Here is a 19,412-nt window from a genome sequence, read left to right on the forward strand (position 1 = left end):
CCTCAACAGAGGCGGCCATCACCTATTGACGACCAAATGGCTTTCAATGCCATCCTGAAGAGGGCCGCAGACCGCTTCCAAATCGCCACACAGGAAGCTGTTCTGGACTCTGATTTTGTGGAGGACATTCTAATGGAAAAACCTCCCACAAGTCAAGCTATTCCCCTGCTGATTTCCATTAAGAAGCCCTTGCACCGTCCTTAATGTCCCCATCTCTTACAAGGGCTGTCAACTCTCTGGTCGAGAAACTGTTTCGCCCCACTCCATCTGACCCTATGTACATTCGGGGGGCATGCCACACCAGACTCCCTGGTTGTTACTACCACCAGAAAAAAGACTGTAAGAAACTCTACGCCCTTGGCAAACATATCACCACGTCGGCAGCATATTTTACCAGAATTGCAGATACTACTCTTCTCGCGAGTTATAGCAATGTGCAGTGGAACCTGCTTCAAGAAGGCCTCCAAGAGGTTCCTGAACCTGTGCGATCACGCCAGCTGGCGGTTGTCTCTGAGGGAAGGCAGGTGACCCACAACATCCTTAAAAACACTGTGGATGCTGCAGAGATGGGGGGCGCACTCTGGCACACGGTATTCTTCTCAAGAGGCACGTCTGGGTAAAGAATTCAGGTTTTAAGCCAGAGACTCTGGCCTCTTTGATAAACAAGCCCGTGGAAGAATCGAACTTGTTCAGTAAGGCTGTGGACGACGCCTTGGAAACGGCGAAGAAAGAGCATGAGAAACTCAAATCTCTCAACCAAATCACAGCCAAACCCTTTCAACAGCGGGGAGGTGCAAACTCTCGCCATTCCTTTTGGGGTCAGTCCTTCTTCTGATCTCCACACGGAGAAAATGGTGCAGGGAATACCCCATGGTCCTCCGGACAAGGTGCAACTGGCAACAGTCAATATCAACAAAGAGGAACGCGCAGAGGCAAGGGAAGAGACAAAAGCGACCCCCAAGAGGCTCCCTGGCCTTCGCATCAAAATGACTCACCAGTCCAGGCCCCCTCCCATTCCTCCCCAGTCAGGGGTCGGCTGCCATCATTCATTCACGCATGGGAGGGGATCACTTCAGACCAGTGGGTGCTCAAGACCGTCACCCACAGTTATTAGGCCTCATTAGTCGGGCGGTAGCCATGCCGGAGTCCTTTTTTTTTCGGCGCCAGGCAATGGAGGACTTACCGGGGCATTACAGTCCCGGTGGTCCCGGTAATTCCCCATTGCCAGGCACCAGAAAATGACTCCCCATTCCCATTGGAGTACCATTGGACTCAATGGGAATGGGGAGGACGGATGCGCCAGCACCATTCATGAATGGTGCCAGTGCATCCGTCAAGGTCTACGAGTGGTGCCTTTCCGCCGGCCAAGTCAGACCTGGCGGGCTGAAAGGCACTCGCTCGCAGAACTCGTAGTTTGCCGGTCCGGAAACAACGGTACCAGCAAGCTTACCGGCATTGTTGTTTCCGTACCGGCAACCTTGTGATGACCCCCATTGTATCGAGTTCCACCGGCTACCTCGATACCATCCACCAAAGTTCCACCAGCACACCTGCAAATCCTGCTGGAAGAGGTGAAGATCCTTCAGGAAAAGGGCAGCATAGAAGTCGTCCCCATTCATCAGGTAAACAAGGGCATTTATTCAGTGTGTTTCTTTGTACCCAAAAAGGATCTCACCATGCGCCTTGTTTTAGACTTTTAGGGGATTACATGGCAACATTGGATATGAAAGATGCATACTTTCATATTTCAATGTTGCCAGTGCACAGAAAGTACCTAATGTTCATGATAGAGGACGCACACTATCAGTTCAAGGTTCTTCCCTTCGGCATTGCCTCGGCTCCACGAGTGTTCACGAAGGTACTAGCAGTAGTAGCTGCTCACCTGTGCAGGCAGTCCATCCCAGTCTACCCTTACCTCGATGACTGGCTAATAACAGGGGATTTGTACGCAACATGCCTAACAAACACTCAGAAGACGACAGATCTCCTCTTCAGTCTAGGGTTCTCGATCAACGAGAAAAAGTCCAGTCTAGACTCCAGCCAAGTCAAACAGTTTCTGGGGTCTCTAATTCAGACCAAAGACGGCCTCGTCTTTCCCTCAAATGAGAGGGTTCAAAACATGCTGTTTCAGATTCCTCACTATGTATCCAGTTACGAGATGACCGTACGCAAAGCTATGTGACTGTTGGGGATGATGGCCTCCTGCATCTACCTAGTTCCTAACGCACATCTGCGCATACGCCCCATGCAAGGGTGGCTCTTGAGCCAATGGTGTCAGGCGAGCAGACAATGGGACGATCTCGTGGTTGTCTCGGCAGCCCTTGTTCAGTCTCTGCAGTGATGGCCAAGGGAAAACCCTCTTCCAAGGGAAGAGCTTCACCACCCCCATAGTAGAAGCCACGAACGCATCTCTGATTAGGTGGGGAGATTACCGCCTTCATCAGACAGCGCACGGCCTGTGGTCCCCAGCGGTAGCAACCAACCACATACACCTGTTGGAACTTCTAGCAGTGTTCAAGGCCCTGAAGGCATTCCAAACAGACCTCCAGGGGAAGACAGTCCTAGTCCTCACGGGCAGTACCAGACAAACAAGGGGGCACTCATTCTCCAGGGCTATCCAAACTGTCACAGAACATATGGAAATGGGCTCTTAAACACAAGATGTTCCTCCTGTCACAACACGTTCCAGGGGAACTCAGTCTTCTAGCAGACGTACTCAGCAGAGACTTCCCACTACCCATAGAGTACGGGTGGCGATTACACGAAGACATTGTTCTCAACGTCTTCGTAGACTAGGGCTTCTCAGAGATTGACTTGTTTGCAACTCTGGGGAACGCACAATGCCCAAATTACACCTCCAGGTACCCGCAGAACTGCTCCAAGGGGAATGGGCTCTGGATAACATGGTCAGGGAAATTTGTTTAATGCTTTTCCCCCTACTCCCCTGCTCAACAGGATGGTGCACAGGATGCACCAGGAACCCGTTACAATGATTCTGGTGGCCCTGATGTGGGCCCGCCAACCTTGGTTCTCTCATCTTATGGCAATGTCAGTCTTCCCTCCCAGGAAGCTGACATGCCCTTACAACATGCTGTCACAAGACAAGGGGCAGTCACTACATCCATGCCCTCAAACTCTCAATTTAGCAGCCTGGCTCCTGAGGTCATAGAGTTCGGGCAACTCCGACTCCCTCAAAGATGTATGGACATACTTAGCACGAAAACCTAACGCCAGACGTTGTTACTCCAGCAAATGTAAACGCTTTATCATCTGGTGCAAAAGCATCAATCCTATTAAATGCACACCAACGCATATTGGGCCTCATTACGAGGCGGGCGGAATGGTGCCGTTAATCCCATTCCGCCCTATTACGAGGTTCCCTTGCGGGACCCGCTCTAGACGTCTGGTCAGACCGGATGTCCTTTGCGTGTCCCGCGAGGGGACCAGGGAGCTAACAACGGGCTCGTTATTAACGGGCCCGTTGTTAGCTCCCTCCCCATTCCCATTGAGCCCTATGGGGGCTGGAATGGGAATCGGGAAGGTCTGGGTCCAGGTTCCCTGAAGGAGAATTACCGGGCCCTCCAAAGTTGGAATGGCCCGGTATTTCCCCATTCAGAGGCCCATTGTCATGTACCTAACTCGCCTACTAGATTCAGGCCTGGTTTTCAATTCCTTAAAAGTCCACTTAGCTGCACTTTCAGCATACACCACGTCCCAGAAGAAGGTTTCCTGATGGAAAATCCCAGTAATCAAGGCATTTATGGAAGGGGTAAAAAGACTTCATCCCGCCTATTTCCAACCCAGCTCGGTATGGGCCCTGAACGTTGTACTTACTAGGCTAATGAGGCCTCCCTTTGAACCTATGCATAAGGCTAGCCTTAAAGCACTCACCTACAAGACCGCCTTCTTGGTGGTAATCACATCAATAAGGAGAGTTAGTGAACTGCAGGCCCTTTCATTTCAAGGCCCATTTGTCACAATCCACAAGGATAAGGTGGTTCTGCGCGCTCACCCACGATGTGCGCCTAAAGTTATTTTGAAGTTCCATGTGAACCAATCAGTAGAACTACCCACCTTTCTCCAGAACCCCACTAAAGTGGCAGAAAGAAGCCTCCACACACTTGATGTGAGGAGAGCAGTGATCTATTACCAGGAAAAAAAACCCACTAAGGAAAACAAACCAGTTTTTCATTTCAGTGGCAGCTGGTAGAGAAGGGGACCCTATCTCTAAATCAGCTATTTCTAAATGGATCGTAAACTGCACCACACTCTGCTACACACTTGCCAAGAGAGATCTGCCCTTCAAGCCTGGAGCACACTCTACTCAGCGCACAGGGGCTTTCATAGCATTCATTGCAAATGCTCCTCTTGAGTCCATTTGCAAAGCAGCAACCTGGAGTTCTGTACACACCTGTACACAACACTACTTCCAAGATACACACTCTAGATCTGATTCTCACGTTGGACAAGCAGTGCTAAGACTTCTCTTTGCTACTGTTCCTTCTCACATCCCACCACCATCTCTGAGTACTGCTCGCTAGTCTATGCACAGCATGTGATTCTAAGCAGATTAACAAGCATCAGAAGACATGCATTACTTACCGTAATAGCATTTCTGATGATTGTATCCGCTTAGATTCACATGCGCCCCACCCTTCCTCCCCTCATGGAGTAGAAGGAACAGACATCTTACACCTTCTCTCTTACGTACTCACTCACACTAACTATAAGGCTTCCTTACGGCAGAAAAAAACACAATCAGAGGGACATCGACACATGAGGGATTTTGGGTACGTCATGTTAAGGATAGTGTTACAGTCATGCCCATGTCGAAAGATGCAATACTCCCTGATTACCACTAGATGAACAAGTTACTTACCAACTGTAATGTTCTTTCGACTAGATGTTCCTTCCACATATTCCTCATCTTAGATATTGTCTGCCAGCCTTGCTGCTTCTTGGGAACATTTTTGCCAGAGGGCGCTGTGCTTGAGGCCGCGGAGTTGTAATCCCTTGAGGGCCGCCGTCGAATGTCGACGCCATCCGTCGTATAAGGCGCTCGAGCCGTGCCCGTTGGTCTCAGTTCTGTTTTTTCGATGTTAATGATCGCATCAGTTGTATCAGGCATCGAAGGATGTCGGGCTCTTAAGGAAGTACAAGTGCAAAAAGCGTAAAAACTGTACAGAGGGGTAAGTTGGGGGGGGTCGATGAGGAATACGTGGGAGGAACATCCAGTCGAAAGAACGTTACAGTTGGTAAGTAACTTGTTCTTCGAATGGATTGTGTCTTCCCACGTATTCCTCATCTTAGATAGACTCCCACAGCAGTTGTAATTTGGAGGAGGGAGTACCAGAGTTTTTAATTATGTACTGAATGATGGACGGCTTTTGCAAAAAGGCCTCCTTGGTAAGAAGTGGAGTCTAAAGAGTAATGTTTTACAAAGGTGTGCAAGGATGACCAGGTGGCCACCGCACAAATGTCCTGCACCGGAACACCCCTCTGAAGAACTGTAGAAGTTGCTATGCCCCTGGTTGAATGAGCCCTTAGTCCATCTGGAGGCTCTTTCCCAGCCAATTTGTAACACTCAGATATTGCCAGAATTATCCATCTGAATAAAGTTTGTTTGGACACTCCAAGGCCCAATTTGTGTCCAGTGTAACCGACAAACAACTGGTCAGTTTGTCTAAATCTCTCTAGTGTAGAGATATAGAAGCTGAGAGCCCTTTTAGGGTCCAGCCTGTGGAACCTTTCCTCTTCTTTACTAGCGTGCGGAGGAGGGTAAAAGGAAGGTAAAGTGATCTTTTGTGACAGATGGCAATCTGAAACTATTTTAGGTAAGAAAAAAGGTTTGACCTTCACAATGACCTTATCCTTGTGGAAAATGGTATGAGGAGGCTTGCAAGAGAGCGCCTGCAACTCACTCACCCTACGGGCTAATGTTAAAGCCACTAGTAAAACAGTTTTTAAAGTTAGGAGCCTTAAAGGACAAGAATGTAAAGGCTCAAAGGGGGCACGCATAAGAAATTTTAAAACTAAATTTCAATCCCAGATAGGAATTTGAAAAGGTGTTGGAGGGAACACATTTGTTAGCCCGAAACTGAACAACTAAAGGCATTTTAAAATAAGAAACATTTTCGGAGGAGCGCTTAAAGCTAGATAGCACTGCTAAATATCCTTTAATAGTGCCAACCTGGAGCCCCAAGTTGGCCAGATGTAAAAGAAAAGAAAGCACCATGCGAATGCTACATTGAAAAGGGTCCACATCCTTATCCCTGCACCAGTTACTGAATTTCATCCAACGACATCAGTACAAGGATTTTGTTGCGGCCTTCTGGCCGAAAGCAAAATCTCCATAACGTTGTCCGGAAGGTCCCAATCCTTGTACCTCAGCCTCTCAGGAGCCATGCTTGAAGGCTGAGAGCTTCGACCTCTGAATGGAGAACTTGACCTTCCGTTTGTGAGAGGAGATCCTCTCTTTGTGGAAGACAAATTGGAGGGCAGATGAACATGTCCAGAAGGTCCGGGTACCACGTTCTCCTGGCCCAATCTGGGGCAATTAGGATCATGGTGTTCCTGAACTTTCCCAACCTCCTGATTACTTCCCGGGGACTGGAGGGAACGTGTATTGGAGTGGAAAAACCCAATCCACTACGAACGCGTCCCCTAGAGCTCCTCTTGGGGGAAATTCCCTTGAGCAATACTGTTCGCACTTCCGGTTGGTTTTGGTCGCAAACAGATCCACTTGAGGGGTTCCCCAAAGGGCGAAGATCTCTAGAAGGACTTGCTGAGCTAGTTCCCACTCGTGGAAGACTGTGCTCTGCCTTCTCAGAGCATCTGCCGCCGTGTTCTTCTCTCCGGCTAGGTGAACTGCCGATAGAGAGATTCCTTCTTGCATTGCCCAAAACCAGAGCTGCATTGCCTCTCTGCACAGCGGGAGTGATCCTACGCCTGCTCTTTTGTTGAGGTAGTACAGAGCCACTGTGTTGTCAGTCATTACCAGGACATTCTTTCCCCATACAGAGGGCAGAAAGGCCTTCAGCGCTAGTCTGATTGCCCTCAGCTCCAAAAGGTTAATATGTAGTTTGGACTCCGATGGAGACCAACGACCGCTGATTGTCAGATCATTGGTATGGGCTCCCCACCCTGTGAGTGAGGCGTCCGTCACTACTGTTTTCTTCGGCCATGGTTGCCAAAAAGGTTCTCCCTTGAGGATATTTTCCTTGCAAGCCCACCATAGTAGATCTTGGGCCACTCTGGCCGGGACTTGCAGAAGATCTGACATCTCTTCTGAAAACTGGGACCATTGAGTCCTGAGGGCCCATTGAAGGGATTGCATCCTCAACCTGCCCTCTGGCACCAGAAAGATGCAGGATGCCATGAGGCTTAGCAACTTTAGAAAATCAAAAGACGGCAGATGTTGGGCATTTTGAAACCTTGTTACCATCTGCAGAATGTGTGAGCTCTCTCCTCGGGAGGCGAGGCTTTCCCTGAGGTTGTATCCAGGACAGCTCCGATGAATTGGAGTCTTTGGCTTGGAATCATTTGTAACTGCTGTAATTGAGGGAGAAGCCCAGCTTGTGTAGGAAGTGACAGCTCATGGTTAGATGTTCTCGGGCTCGTTCGGGTGAACTTGCCTTGATTAGCCAATCCTCTAGGTAAGGGTAGATGTAATTCCCCCCTCTCCTGAGACTCGCTGCCACTACCGCCATCAGCTTGGTGAAAACCCTTGGGGCGGAGGTCAGCCCAAATGGCAGAACTCAAAACTGATAGTGAGATCCGCCAACTGCGAACCTCAGGTACTTTCTGTGCTTGAGATGGATTGGCACATGAAAGAAAGCATCCTATAGGTCCAATGAGACCAGCCAGTCCTGAAGTTGAAGAGCCTGAAGGATCTGAGAAAGGGTCACCATCTTGAACTTGTCCTTCCTGAGGAATTTGTTCAAATTTCTTAAGTCCAAGATGGGTTTCAATCCTCCATCCTTCTTGGGGATGAGAAAATACAGGGAGTACCAACCCTTGTTCCTCTCTGCTACAGGTACATGTTCTATTGCACCTTTCTCTAGCAGGGTTGAAATCTCCTGCACAAGGAGCGGGTCTGGAATTTTGACAGAGCTGGCTCCAGGTGGATGATCTTGAGGCCTTTGATAAAAAGGAAGGCAGTAACCATGGGTCACTATCTCTAGCGCCCAGGTATCTGACGTAATGCCCCGCCAGTCGTTCAGATACCGAGTGATCCTGCAGGGTTTTGTGGGTAAAGACCTCAGATTGGCTTTGCAGCGGCTGCAGAAGTGGCTGAGGAGGAAGTAGCCGCTGCTGGGGCTGATCTAGCACCTTTTCCCTTTCCACCACGAGGGGGTCTTCTCTGTTGACCTCTTTGACTGGCCTGCTCCTTCCCTCTTCCAAAAGAGGAGTAGAAACGAAAGGGACAGTTTCTCCAGGAAGATGACCCTGCGTTTGAATGTTGTTGGGGCTGTTTTATAGCAGCGCTGAGTGATTTAGCTGCCGCTTTCGAGGTCTGCAGCTTCTCTAAACTCTCATCCGCCTTGCTGCCGAACAGCCTCAAGCAGTCAAAGGGCATATTGAGTGACCTGGACTGTACATCAGATGCAAAACCAGATTTCCTGAGCCGAGCAAATCTGCGTAAAACCGTGCTAGCCGCCATGGACCTGCTCACACTATCAGCAGTGTCCAGTCCTGACTTGAGGCACTCCTCCATAGCCTCCTTTCCATCCCTTACTATCGCCAGGAAACCATCCCGTTCCTGACCCTCCGGGATGTGTTCAGCCGCTGCGTTCAAACAGTCCCACAAGGTGTATGTAAATCTAGCTAAAGTACAAGTTACATTAGTAGATTTAAGGGCCATACTGCCCAAAGTAAAGACTTTCCCCGCCCAAGCATCAATCTTCTTGTCCCTATCAGGTGGCATGGAAGGATAAGCTGATTGCCTCAAGCTCACAGGTGAGGGATGCTTAGACAGATATTCTGGATCTGAAGATGAAGGTCTGTACTTTCCAACACATTTTTTATTGACAGCTGGTAAAGATTCCGGGTTTTCCCAATTCGCCATTACTCTTTTTTGCAGAGCTTGAGGAAAGGAAGGTTCGGGTCCTTCTGTGGCCCTTCATCAATAATATCTGTCATGTCATCCTGGTCGTAACTCGGGGACAATGTCTTCCACCCTATGAAGTCGATGACCCTTCCCATGAGGTTCCTATATCCAGGTTCTGCAGGGTCTGGTCTTTCAAATTCTACCTCAGGGGAGGTATCTAGGCCACTGGCCGATTGAACACAGTCATAAAGGTCAGCTATTTTGGTATTTAAGTCTATTAGTTCCTCAGGAACTTCTCTTGTCCCAAATTTAACACCAGCTGATGTAATATCCTCATCAGAGGAGTGTTCCTCAAAGATAGAGGAGATGGATCTAAAGAATTCCTGCCTGGGCTGAGGATGGAAGATTTTATCTGGTAAAGCTGGTGGCATTGATCTAGACTTAGCCATAGGTGTCGCTGTGGGTATTGGTATTAAAGATTTCCTCAACAAAGGCTCGAAGGTGTCGATGGAATGGACGCTGGCTTCGATATATTCGAGTGAATTCTCAAGGTCATCGAGGAAGGCTTTGATGTTGTTGAGGGAGGCTTCGACACTGTGGCTGAAGGTACCGATGCCATCTTGGATAATGGCTTCGACATAGACGTCAAAGGATGCGTCGAGTCGATGCTAACTTCGACGATGACGCCATTTTGGCTTCTGTCAACCTAGATTTATGCACCAGTGGTTTTTGTTTTCTCTCATGAGGTGCCGGAGAATCTTCCTCCGAGGACGCCCTCGACTTTTTGTTGGATTTTGCGTGTTTACTTTTAGATTTCCCTCCGTCACTCTTGGAGTGGACAGGGGCATGCTCTTCATTTTTTTTGAGGGGGTCGGGCCTGCCTTCTCACCGTTTTTTAGCATTGAAGCCCTAAAGGCCTCCCATTTTTTAGGGGAATCCTGCTTGGAAGGACATGAAATAAATCTTCTCTCAGGCGAGGAGGAAGAAGAGGAAGAAGATCTGTGACGTCACTTCTTCAATTTTTTTTAGATGAAGAGGTGGAGCATTTCCTCGAGCGACTCTTTGACCTTGACCGCCTCGACTCGTGTTGAGATATTCTACTAGACTCTCCCGAGTCTTTTTGCAGACTTAAGGCTCCCCTCCCACCGCTGGCTTACCTTGGCGTTCCTTAAGAGCCTTACTCGTCATCGCCTGACACGAACCGCACTTGTCGACCCGATGGTCAGGGCTGAGGCACCAAAGGCAGTTGCGGTGAGGATCGGTAATGGACATCTTCCTTCCACACTTCAGACATTTCTTAAAACCCGTCTTGAGTGTGGTAGGAGAAGAAAATGAAGACATACTTTCAATAAAAGAACTGACGCGCAGTTTCGAAACATGAAGCAGAAGCTCAGAAAAACAGAACTGAAATCAACGGGCGCGGCTCGTGCCCTTTATACGACGGATGACGTCGACATTCGCGCTGCCCCTCGAAGGGATTACGACTGTGCGGGCTCGAGCACAGCGCCCTCTGGTGAAAATCTTCCAAAGAAGCAGCAAGACTGGCAGACAAAATTTGAGTGAGGAATATGTGGGAGGACAAAATCCATTTGAAATCGGACTAAATGCACAGCATGTGAATCTAAGCAGATACAATCATCAGAAATGCTATTACGGTAAGTAATGCATGTCATATTTCTTGAACACTTTTCTTTTGTATAACATTGTTTGCCACAACATTTGTATTTAGAAGTAAGGATTGGCAATAGGTTCATTAGCATAGGCCCTTCTATTTTGACAAAACGTGTTGCTTACCCATAAATTTCTTAACAACGCTGCCCCTATTTACCTTTCTGAGAGATTCCACAAACAGACATCCTCAAGACCCACAAGATCAGAAAGCGGGGACCGCTTGTCCATCCCCAAATTTAAACTAACCACGATTAGAGGTAATAGTTTCCCCGTTAAAGCGGCTAAACTATGGAACTTCCTGCCTCCTACACTGAGAATAGACCAGTCCTATCTTAACCTCAGAACCAACACCATCCTGTGATTGAAAGCCAATGACCATTAACTCACAGGATATCAACTGAATTGTAACTAAAAATGCCCATCCTATTTCTGCAACCCACACCAAATGTTCCATATATATAACATTTGTAAATATGTGCAAATATGTCTAAACTCTGCCTTTGTAAGAATTGTACCATACTTCATGACCTAACATATGCTACCCCAAGGGGGAGATAACTACAACATTGTACATAATGCCTGTAATATCTGTAAATAGCAGTCTATCCTGCTCTGTAGTTAATGTTTATACTTTTGACCCCTTGTAACTAAGCTTTGAATTGTCTTATAACTGTTGCGCCTTGATATTTCTGGGTCTGGCGCGCATCATAGATAATAAACAAAAAAGACACCACTAGGACTGCGTTATTATTATTTGATGATCATAATTTGCTCCCATCTTTAGATTTAGGATTAAATAGGCATTTTTCAAACCCAATTGATGTTTAATAAACACCTTTGAACTGTCATCCATTGTATCGTTTGATACCATGCCTTCCTTACATGACCCACACTGAAAGAGAACATTGGGAAAGTACTGCCAAAGGAGGATACCAGGAAGTGTGGTTGTGAGTCTGGGCCCTGCACCCAATTAGAAAGAAGGGTATTACAAATAAGAGGTGCCAGTAGAGGGAAGGTAGCCTCTTGGAATGGTGTGAAACCCAGGAGATGGAAAGGTGATTGAACTGTGGCGAGCCAAGCAAGCCAAGGGGAGGAAAATAACCCTTCAGGGTGTGAAGTCTAGGGGAAGGGACCCATACCCCCTTGAGTGGATAACTGTACATGTCTGGAAAAGAGAATTGTGGTTAAAAGCTGAGAGGAAGCTGAGAGACTCCGGGGTAGGGAAGCCACCCATCCCCCCCACCCCTCCAGATAATCGTGAAACATTGTGGAACTTTGATTATTTTTTTATTTGCGCACTGTGTGAACTTTGTGTTGAAACAATGGGAAAGCCTACAGATGGCCGAGTGAAATACTTTTCCCCTTTGCACATTTCTTTTAGTTTAGCTTCTAAGGGTCAGGATAGGATTTTGGACACAGGACAGAGGACTCTTTTATTTTTGAACATTCTGACGCTGACATCCTTTAGTTTCGTTGAGGCAGGGAAACGCCTCATAGTGATAGGGCAAGATAGGTCTTTCTCCAACCCTACTTTTATTTTAATAAAGGTCTTTAGCAATCATCAGATTGCATCTGTATCTGAGTCTTACTCTTGTTTCATTACAGTGCCTTTCGGGGGAGATAGAATTAGGTTAATGGGAACTAATTCACCTACAGCAATGTTAACGTCACTGCTACTGTGAATATCAGAACCGATAGACTCGGCAGTAGAGACAATTGGGTTGGAGGTTTTAGGAGTAAGCTTGCAGAAATTAAGGGAACCCCCATTTTTATCAGTTGGGCAGTATCCCACTGCTGATACCATATCTGGTGGAGTAAGGAGTCGGACAAAGGGGTGACATGTTTCAACAACACTTTTATTGTAGAAATAAAGAAAATAACCTACCTCTCCCTGTTTCTAAGAGGTTATCCCTGCCTAAACAAATATCAACACAGAGCTCATTATCAGGATGTTTATTCATATAAAAAGTATCCGTCCTCTGTCCAAACACCTACTCTAAACCTACTACTAATCTACAAAAGGGTTCATCATCCAAATGAAACAAGTACCAGAAGAATGACTACCTTCTCCTGGTGAACTGGCTTAGTCTTTATCTCTTTCTCAACAATCCTTTGCTCTAGCTTCTGATTCAATAACAAAAGTACGGCCAGGAGAATGACTCCCTTCTTCTTAGCCGGCTTGCACAGCCGTAAGGGCTGTTTTGGAATGGTGATTTTGATTTTGATTCATTTCTTATGCACACCAGGCAGATAACTGCATTCGGGCGCAGATGTTAACTAAAGGATTGGATATATCGCTGTGGCGAGTCTGAAGTAACGCGGTCCTAGAGGAGAGGGTCATTTAAACAGGAAGGTTTTCATTTCCTTTCTGAATCTTTCCAGAGTGGTGCATGAGCGAATGATTAAGGGCAGCTGGTTCCAGAGTTTGGGCCCAAATACAGAGAATCTTCTATCCCCTTTAGAGATACATTTTGTCCTCGGGACGCATACCAGTAGTTTATCTTCTGAGCGGAGAACTCTGTTTGGATAATAGTGTCGAATTCTGGTGTTCAAGTATCGGGGTGCACATTTGTGATAGCACTTGTACACCAGGCATGCCACCTTAAATTTAATTTGGTCTTCCACCATCAGCCAGTGCAACATTTTCCTGGCTGTGGACACATGATCTCTTTTGCCTAGATGAGCTATTAGCCTAATGGGCACATTCTGGGCCCTCTGCAATCTTAGCATTTGTTTCCTTGGGATCCCTGTCAAGAGGCTGTTGCAGTAATCAAGGTGGGAGTTAACCAGGGCTCCCACCACTATGTGGAGATCCTGAGATGTTAAAAAAGGAAGTACATTTCTGAGCAGTCGCAGGGAGTAATATACTGATTTTACTTTTGCCCCTGTCTGGGCTTCACTGGCCAGATTGTCTTGCCAAATACAGCTGAGATTTTTCACTTTCCTTGAGAATGGGATGCTCACTCCCAGGATTTGCGGGTTATAATTTGTGTCTTCCTCTCTATATTTCTTCTCTGATCGGAACAGAATAATTTCTGTTTTTCCTGCATTAAGTTGTAGTTGGTTGCAGGCCATCCACTTTTTTACATCTTGCATACAGCGGTCTATCATCTCAAATGCCTCCGACAGATTGTGTGTCTCCACATAGATCTGTGTATCATCCGCATATGAGTGAAATCGTAAGCCGTTTCTCCTCAAGATATCAAATAGTGGTTGGATGTATAGATTAAAAATCAGCGGGGAGAGTGCTGACCCCTGGGGGACTCCACACCTCAGTTGTATTAATTCTGAGAGAAATGCTCCCAGAGTTACCCGCTGTGTTCTATCCTGTAAAAAGGAGTCAAACCAGTCTACCACCACTTTGTCTGCTCTTTCGATGATGTATTACTCTCCCAGAGTGCACGGAAAAACATAAATCACCAATGCAATTACAGAGCCAATACTTTGAACGCAGAAAGACGCAATAACTTGCAACCACACACTCTTAGAGAATAATGAGCACTTATACGGCTGTTTATTCAAAGCTTAGAAGCAACCAATGATAACATAGAAATAAATCACAGAAGAAACATAGACATAAATCACAGAAGAAGCAAAGGAATCAAAAGGAAATACATCACCCTGAGCGTAACTGGATTCCTCATCTCGCCAGAAGCGGCTGGAAGACCCCGATAACAGCCAGGCCGAGAGCACAACAGCTCACAGGAATGCCGGACGAAAGCGTCCCCCTCCGGCTTAAGTCTCACCTGACCACCCCCGGGGTTCCGCATATATGCACACTCCGAAAAGGGGTGGCGATTTCTCGAACCTTCTGGCAATGCACTTGCACATTAATGAGCAGCCGTTGGTTGCCAGCTGGGTCAACTGACCGTACCCTCAAGGAGCAGAGTGCCTCCCTCCTCTAAAAACAAGCACCACGAAAAACAGTCCCATAGCTCATAACAAGACATAACAAAGTTAGCTTTCCCAGCAGAAATGTTCTTGACTGCATTCCAGGTTTGGAAAGCATGTTTTCTTCAGCACCGTGAATCTAACTCTCAGCAAAATGAGTGCAGCTTTTCACTGCGGCATGAAGTAAATATCCATCATGGCTCCATTTTAGTTTAAGCATAACAGATGCTTTTGATCCGTTGAAGGACAGTCTTGTTGTTGATAGTATCAAATGCTGCAGATAGGTCGAGCATCAACAATATTGAATTGCTTCCCCTGTCTGCTGCTTCTAGTAGATCATCCTGGACTGCTAACAAAGCCGACTCCGTCCCATGATTAGGGCGGAATCCTGATTGATGTTCATCCAGTATGTCTTTACTGTCCACAAACTGTTGGAATTGGTTATAGACTATTTTCTCCAGGATTTTAGTGGGCCAACATAAATTGGCTAACGGGTGATAATTTTTAAGTACCTTGGGATCCAAATTTGTTTTTTTTCAATAGGGGTTTTACCAGTGCCCTCTTGAGTGCACAAGGAACATAGCCTTCTGTAAGTGATTTATTCACAAAAGTTGTTATAAATGGGGTAAGATTGGAAGCAAGACTGTTAGCAGTACAGGCTGGCATAGGAAATGCTAGATCTTTCGTTGGTTTTAATCGAAGTATTAAAGCCTGAATGGTTTCCTGTTCAATAAGCTGGAAGCTGAAGATCTCCCCGGTCTCCAGTTTAGTTATCTCCAATTTCTCTTCTCCTACATCACCCCATTCTTCTGCCTCCAGTACTTCATTAAGTAAGTGTTTGGCAATGATCCTCAAAAGTCTCTTTACTGCTTCCCAATGGCATCAGAAAGCTTGCTTTGCAATCCCAGCAAATCTTCCCTGTTTTACAGCTGGATGGAGACTACCTCCAGACAGCTCTTGTGGTTTAATACCTTCTTTGATCCTACTTGGATTATCACTGTGATGAGGGAGATTCCTCCCAATGTACTTTTGATTCTTGGTTCTCTGAATCTCACCACTGAGATGAGGGAGATTACTCCCAAGGATTTCTTGACTCTGGATTCTTTGAGTATCAGTACTGTGACAAGGGAGATTACTCCCGAAGCTTTGACTCTGGATTCTCTGGGTTTCACTACTGTCAAGGCTTCCTTGACTTTGGATTCTCTGGGTGTCACTACCGTGACAAGGGAGATGACTCCCAAAGCTTTATTGACTCTTGTTTCTCTGGATATCACTCCTGTGACAAGAGAGATTACGCCTGAGGCTTTCTTCATTCGTAAGTACCCCAAAACCTTACCGGGTCTCCTGCAGTTCCCGTTACCTGCAATGTGTCGAGACTGTGTCGCAAGTTCTTCCTGGGGTGATAGGCTTACTCGCGTTGCTTCAGCGCTTCCTGCTTTCTTCACTCTGCTCACCACTTCGTCCTAACAGCTCTGCAGAGACTTGGAACACACAGTTCTGGTGTAGTTGCAGGACCACATGGTCCACCTCCCTGAGGCCACACCACCGCTGGTTTCTCTCTCTTTCCAAGGGGCTCAAGCTCGGCTTCCACTGCAGTGCTCTGCTGACCGTCCTTGTCTGTGGGTCAGCATTCGTACAGCTTTGTGTTCCCAGGATTGAAATTCCCAGGATGGGCTGGCTTCACGCCAGCTGCTCTCTCTTTCTCGCAGTCCTTTCTCTCTCATATTTCCTGTTGCTGGACCCCCAGCATAAAGGCAAAGTCCTTCTTTGATGTTGTTGAACTAATCTTTATGCCTCCTTGAGGCCAACTCTTCACAGTATCATGGTAAGGCAGCCCGTTATTATTCTGCAGATTTCTTTCGCTCTTGTTCGTCGATTATATTACTTTGTGAATCGAAGGCTGAAGAGACATTGCCATAACAAACAGTATTGTTATCAGGGATTTTTGGCAGTGAGACGGTCGCAATGGAAAGGGGGTTAGGGAGTTCCTTCATGGAAAGGGAGTCCTTATCCCCAGAAGGGGAGTATCTCCCTATGAGGCCCCGCTTTCTGCCACCGCTAGGTGGAATTTTGAGTAGAGGCCTCACTTCCTTAACCTCATAGGGAAGGACTCCCCCCTGGGAAGGGATGTCGAGATCCTGTGAATCGTTAAACGGAGACAAAAGTTGACCTTTTGATAGCAAGGCATCACAGGTATGTTCTTGCAGAGGGATATGCTGCCATTTTGGGACCACTCCATCACAGATGTGTTCCTACATGGGCAAATGCTGGCAAGTTGGTGCAAATCCTTCTGGTGTTCTGGAGCAAAGACATTAAAGGCATTCCCTTAAAGGGGTAGATTCTGGCATTTTTGGGGAAGAATCATCACAGGTGTTGAATAGAGGGGCACATTCTAGCATTTCGGGGCAAAACTCAATTCTATCCTTATAGGGGTAAATGCAATATTTGGTCAAAATCATCACAGTGGTGTCCTTACTGGGGCCAATAGTTGTACTACTTGGGCAAAAGCCATCACTGAAGTGTCCTTTGAGGGGCAAATGCTGGCATAATTTGGGAAAACCCATAATACGTGTATTCTTACAGGGGCAAATGCTGGCGATATGTGGGCAAAGTCATCATTATTGTGTTCTTACTTTGCTAATACTGCATTATTTTATTGACTGGCCATACTGTATAGCTACAAAAAGTTCCAACTAAAATCCAGCCATCTGCTTGTTTTTCTGCACATGCACTTCATGTTTATTCCTGTGTGGATGTGCCTGTTTCTACTTGCCCCCATTTTTTGTCGTGCTGACATACACTCTGTTAAAATATATTGCACCCTATCAGTGAAGTGACTAGTACTAATAAATAATTAACCATTAAGAATTATTAGCGAATTATATTATTTGGTGCCTTCTAGTGTAATATCTGCTTTGACTTTGGATATAGATGCAAATAACTGAGAAAGAGGGCAAGACTCCCTTGTGGATTCCTCCAGCTTCTTAGCGGTGTAATTATCAGTATCCCGTTTACTGCCCTCTCGTTGTACTTCATTTATCAACCTTGGGCCGATGGTGGTGTATGGCTGAGGTGGCACGACTCGGATATCAAAACCATGTTGCACGGTATCCTCTTGTTCCCAAGGCAAGCATGCTTCGATTGAGCTAGCCACCAAGCAAAGAAGCAGAACCTGCAGCCTTATCAGAAACAAACATGAAAGGCTACCTCCAGGCCTGATCAGTAATACTCCTTCAATAAAATCAGATCTGCCATCTGTTGTTTCTCTCTTTTATTCTCCATGCAAGTGCAATATTGGGTTGCTATTGTTCTGTCAATTGAGGCTAGTCGCCATTCTTATTTGCGAAATGCTTTGTTAAATTTAGCAGACACTGAATAAAAGTTACTATCTCTCCTCAGATGATGAACAGTGAGCTGTCCCAGCTTTACAAGAACTATGATAAGATCCAGGATAAAAACAAACAACTCGAAATGAATAGCAACCTGAGCAAAGGCCACTTCAGATACCAGGTAGGGGCTTGCTTGTGGGGATCTGTGGCCATTCCAGGACAAGGTACACTGTTGGACTGAACTCTGTAGAGCATTGTTCATTTGATTCAGGCATTGTAGTTCAGCATCATTTGAAATCACATACTTATTTAAGATTATGAAGCACAGGCAATATGCTGTAGTCCGCTTCAGGTTGTATCAAATTACTGCGCTATTTAAATCTGTCCAAGATGTTTCTGACAAACTTAAAAAAACATTGATATTGAATGCTTTTTCAATAGTAACTTTTTTTATTGCTTTTCATTTCACATGAAGGTTCAATTTTATTAGATGATATTCATATAAAAAAAAGAGGGAGCACATTATTTTTGCTTGCTCTGTTAAATAGACCCTATGAATCCACACAGTCATTTACTCATGAAAAACTACCTGTTACAGCCACCATTCCATCTACACCCCCCGCCGCCCCCTCTTAGCACCATTACATTTTCCACACAAATGTAAATTTTAACTGTTTTTCCCCCGATACCCTAAACGGTATGACGCTAATAGATGTTCTGTTATAAATTACGACAAAGTCCCTAAATAATGCCCTGTGCTCACCTAACTCGAACTCCCTACTTATCAAACGCTTCTCCAAGCAGAGAATTAGGGGCAGGTCTCTCTCTTCGACTGGTGCCTCACTTTGGAACAGCCTCCCTGCCCGTCTCAGACTTGAGCCGGATCTCCTTATGTTCCAGAAACCTCTCAAAACTCTTCTTATCTCTACCTCTTTCCCTCCCCTGATAATCACCCCACCGCCACTGAGACTTGTGGCCTGCTCCTTCATGAATCTCACAGGTTACCAGGCCCACTAACCAGTCAACACCAACATCCTCACTCCTTCCCCCCTCAGCACTGCCCTTGCGGGGCCCCTGCCTGGCGGCTGTGCATCCCCTTGAAGAGGCAGAAGCCGATGAATTGGTCACCAATCGGACAAAGATATTTCTCACCAATATACATCCATCAATGCCAGTTATCTACATTCTGCCCAAAGTTCATAACAATCTCCTAGATCCACCTGGACGTCCAATCATAGCAGCAAATAACAGCCTACTAGAACCATTAGCCCAATATATTGATCGGGTGATACAACCATTGACTCATGGATTTTCCTCCTACATCAAATACACCAATAATGTTTTGAAGAAACGGGATGGAATTATATTTGATGAGAACACTGACATCTTGTTCAACATGGACATTGCAAGTCTGTACACTAACATCACACCACAGAGGACTAAAAGCAATGGAATGGCTGTTACTCGACACC

The 19,412-nt window shown here is 46.3% G+C and overlaps 1 protein-coding gene across 1 annotated transcript in view; it reads left to right on the top strand.

Annotated features, from left to right (window-relative positions):
* Positions 1–19,412, top strand: part of CCDC197 (coiled-coil domain containing 197) — a 255,640-nt gene that overhangs the window by 185,953 nt on the left and 50,275 nt on the right. Inside the window, exon 7 of the mRNA XM_069637979.1 lies at positions 18,011–18,121. Within this exon, the coding sequence (XP_069494080.1) occupies positions 18,011–18,121 (111 nt within the window). The remainder of the gene's footprint in view (positions 1–18,010; positions 18,122–19,412) is intronic.

Source organism: Ambystoma mexicanum, chromosome 14 (assembly GCF_040938575.1).
Source record: "Ambystoma mexicanum isolate Mex_15411 chromosome 14, UKY_AmexF1_1, whole genome shotgun sequence".
NCBI lineage: Eukaryota > Metazoa > Chordata > Amphibia > Caudata > Ambystomatidae > Ambystoma > Ambystoma mexicanum.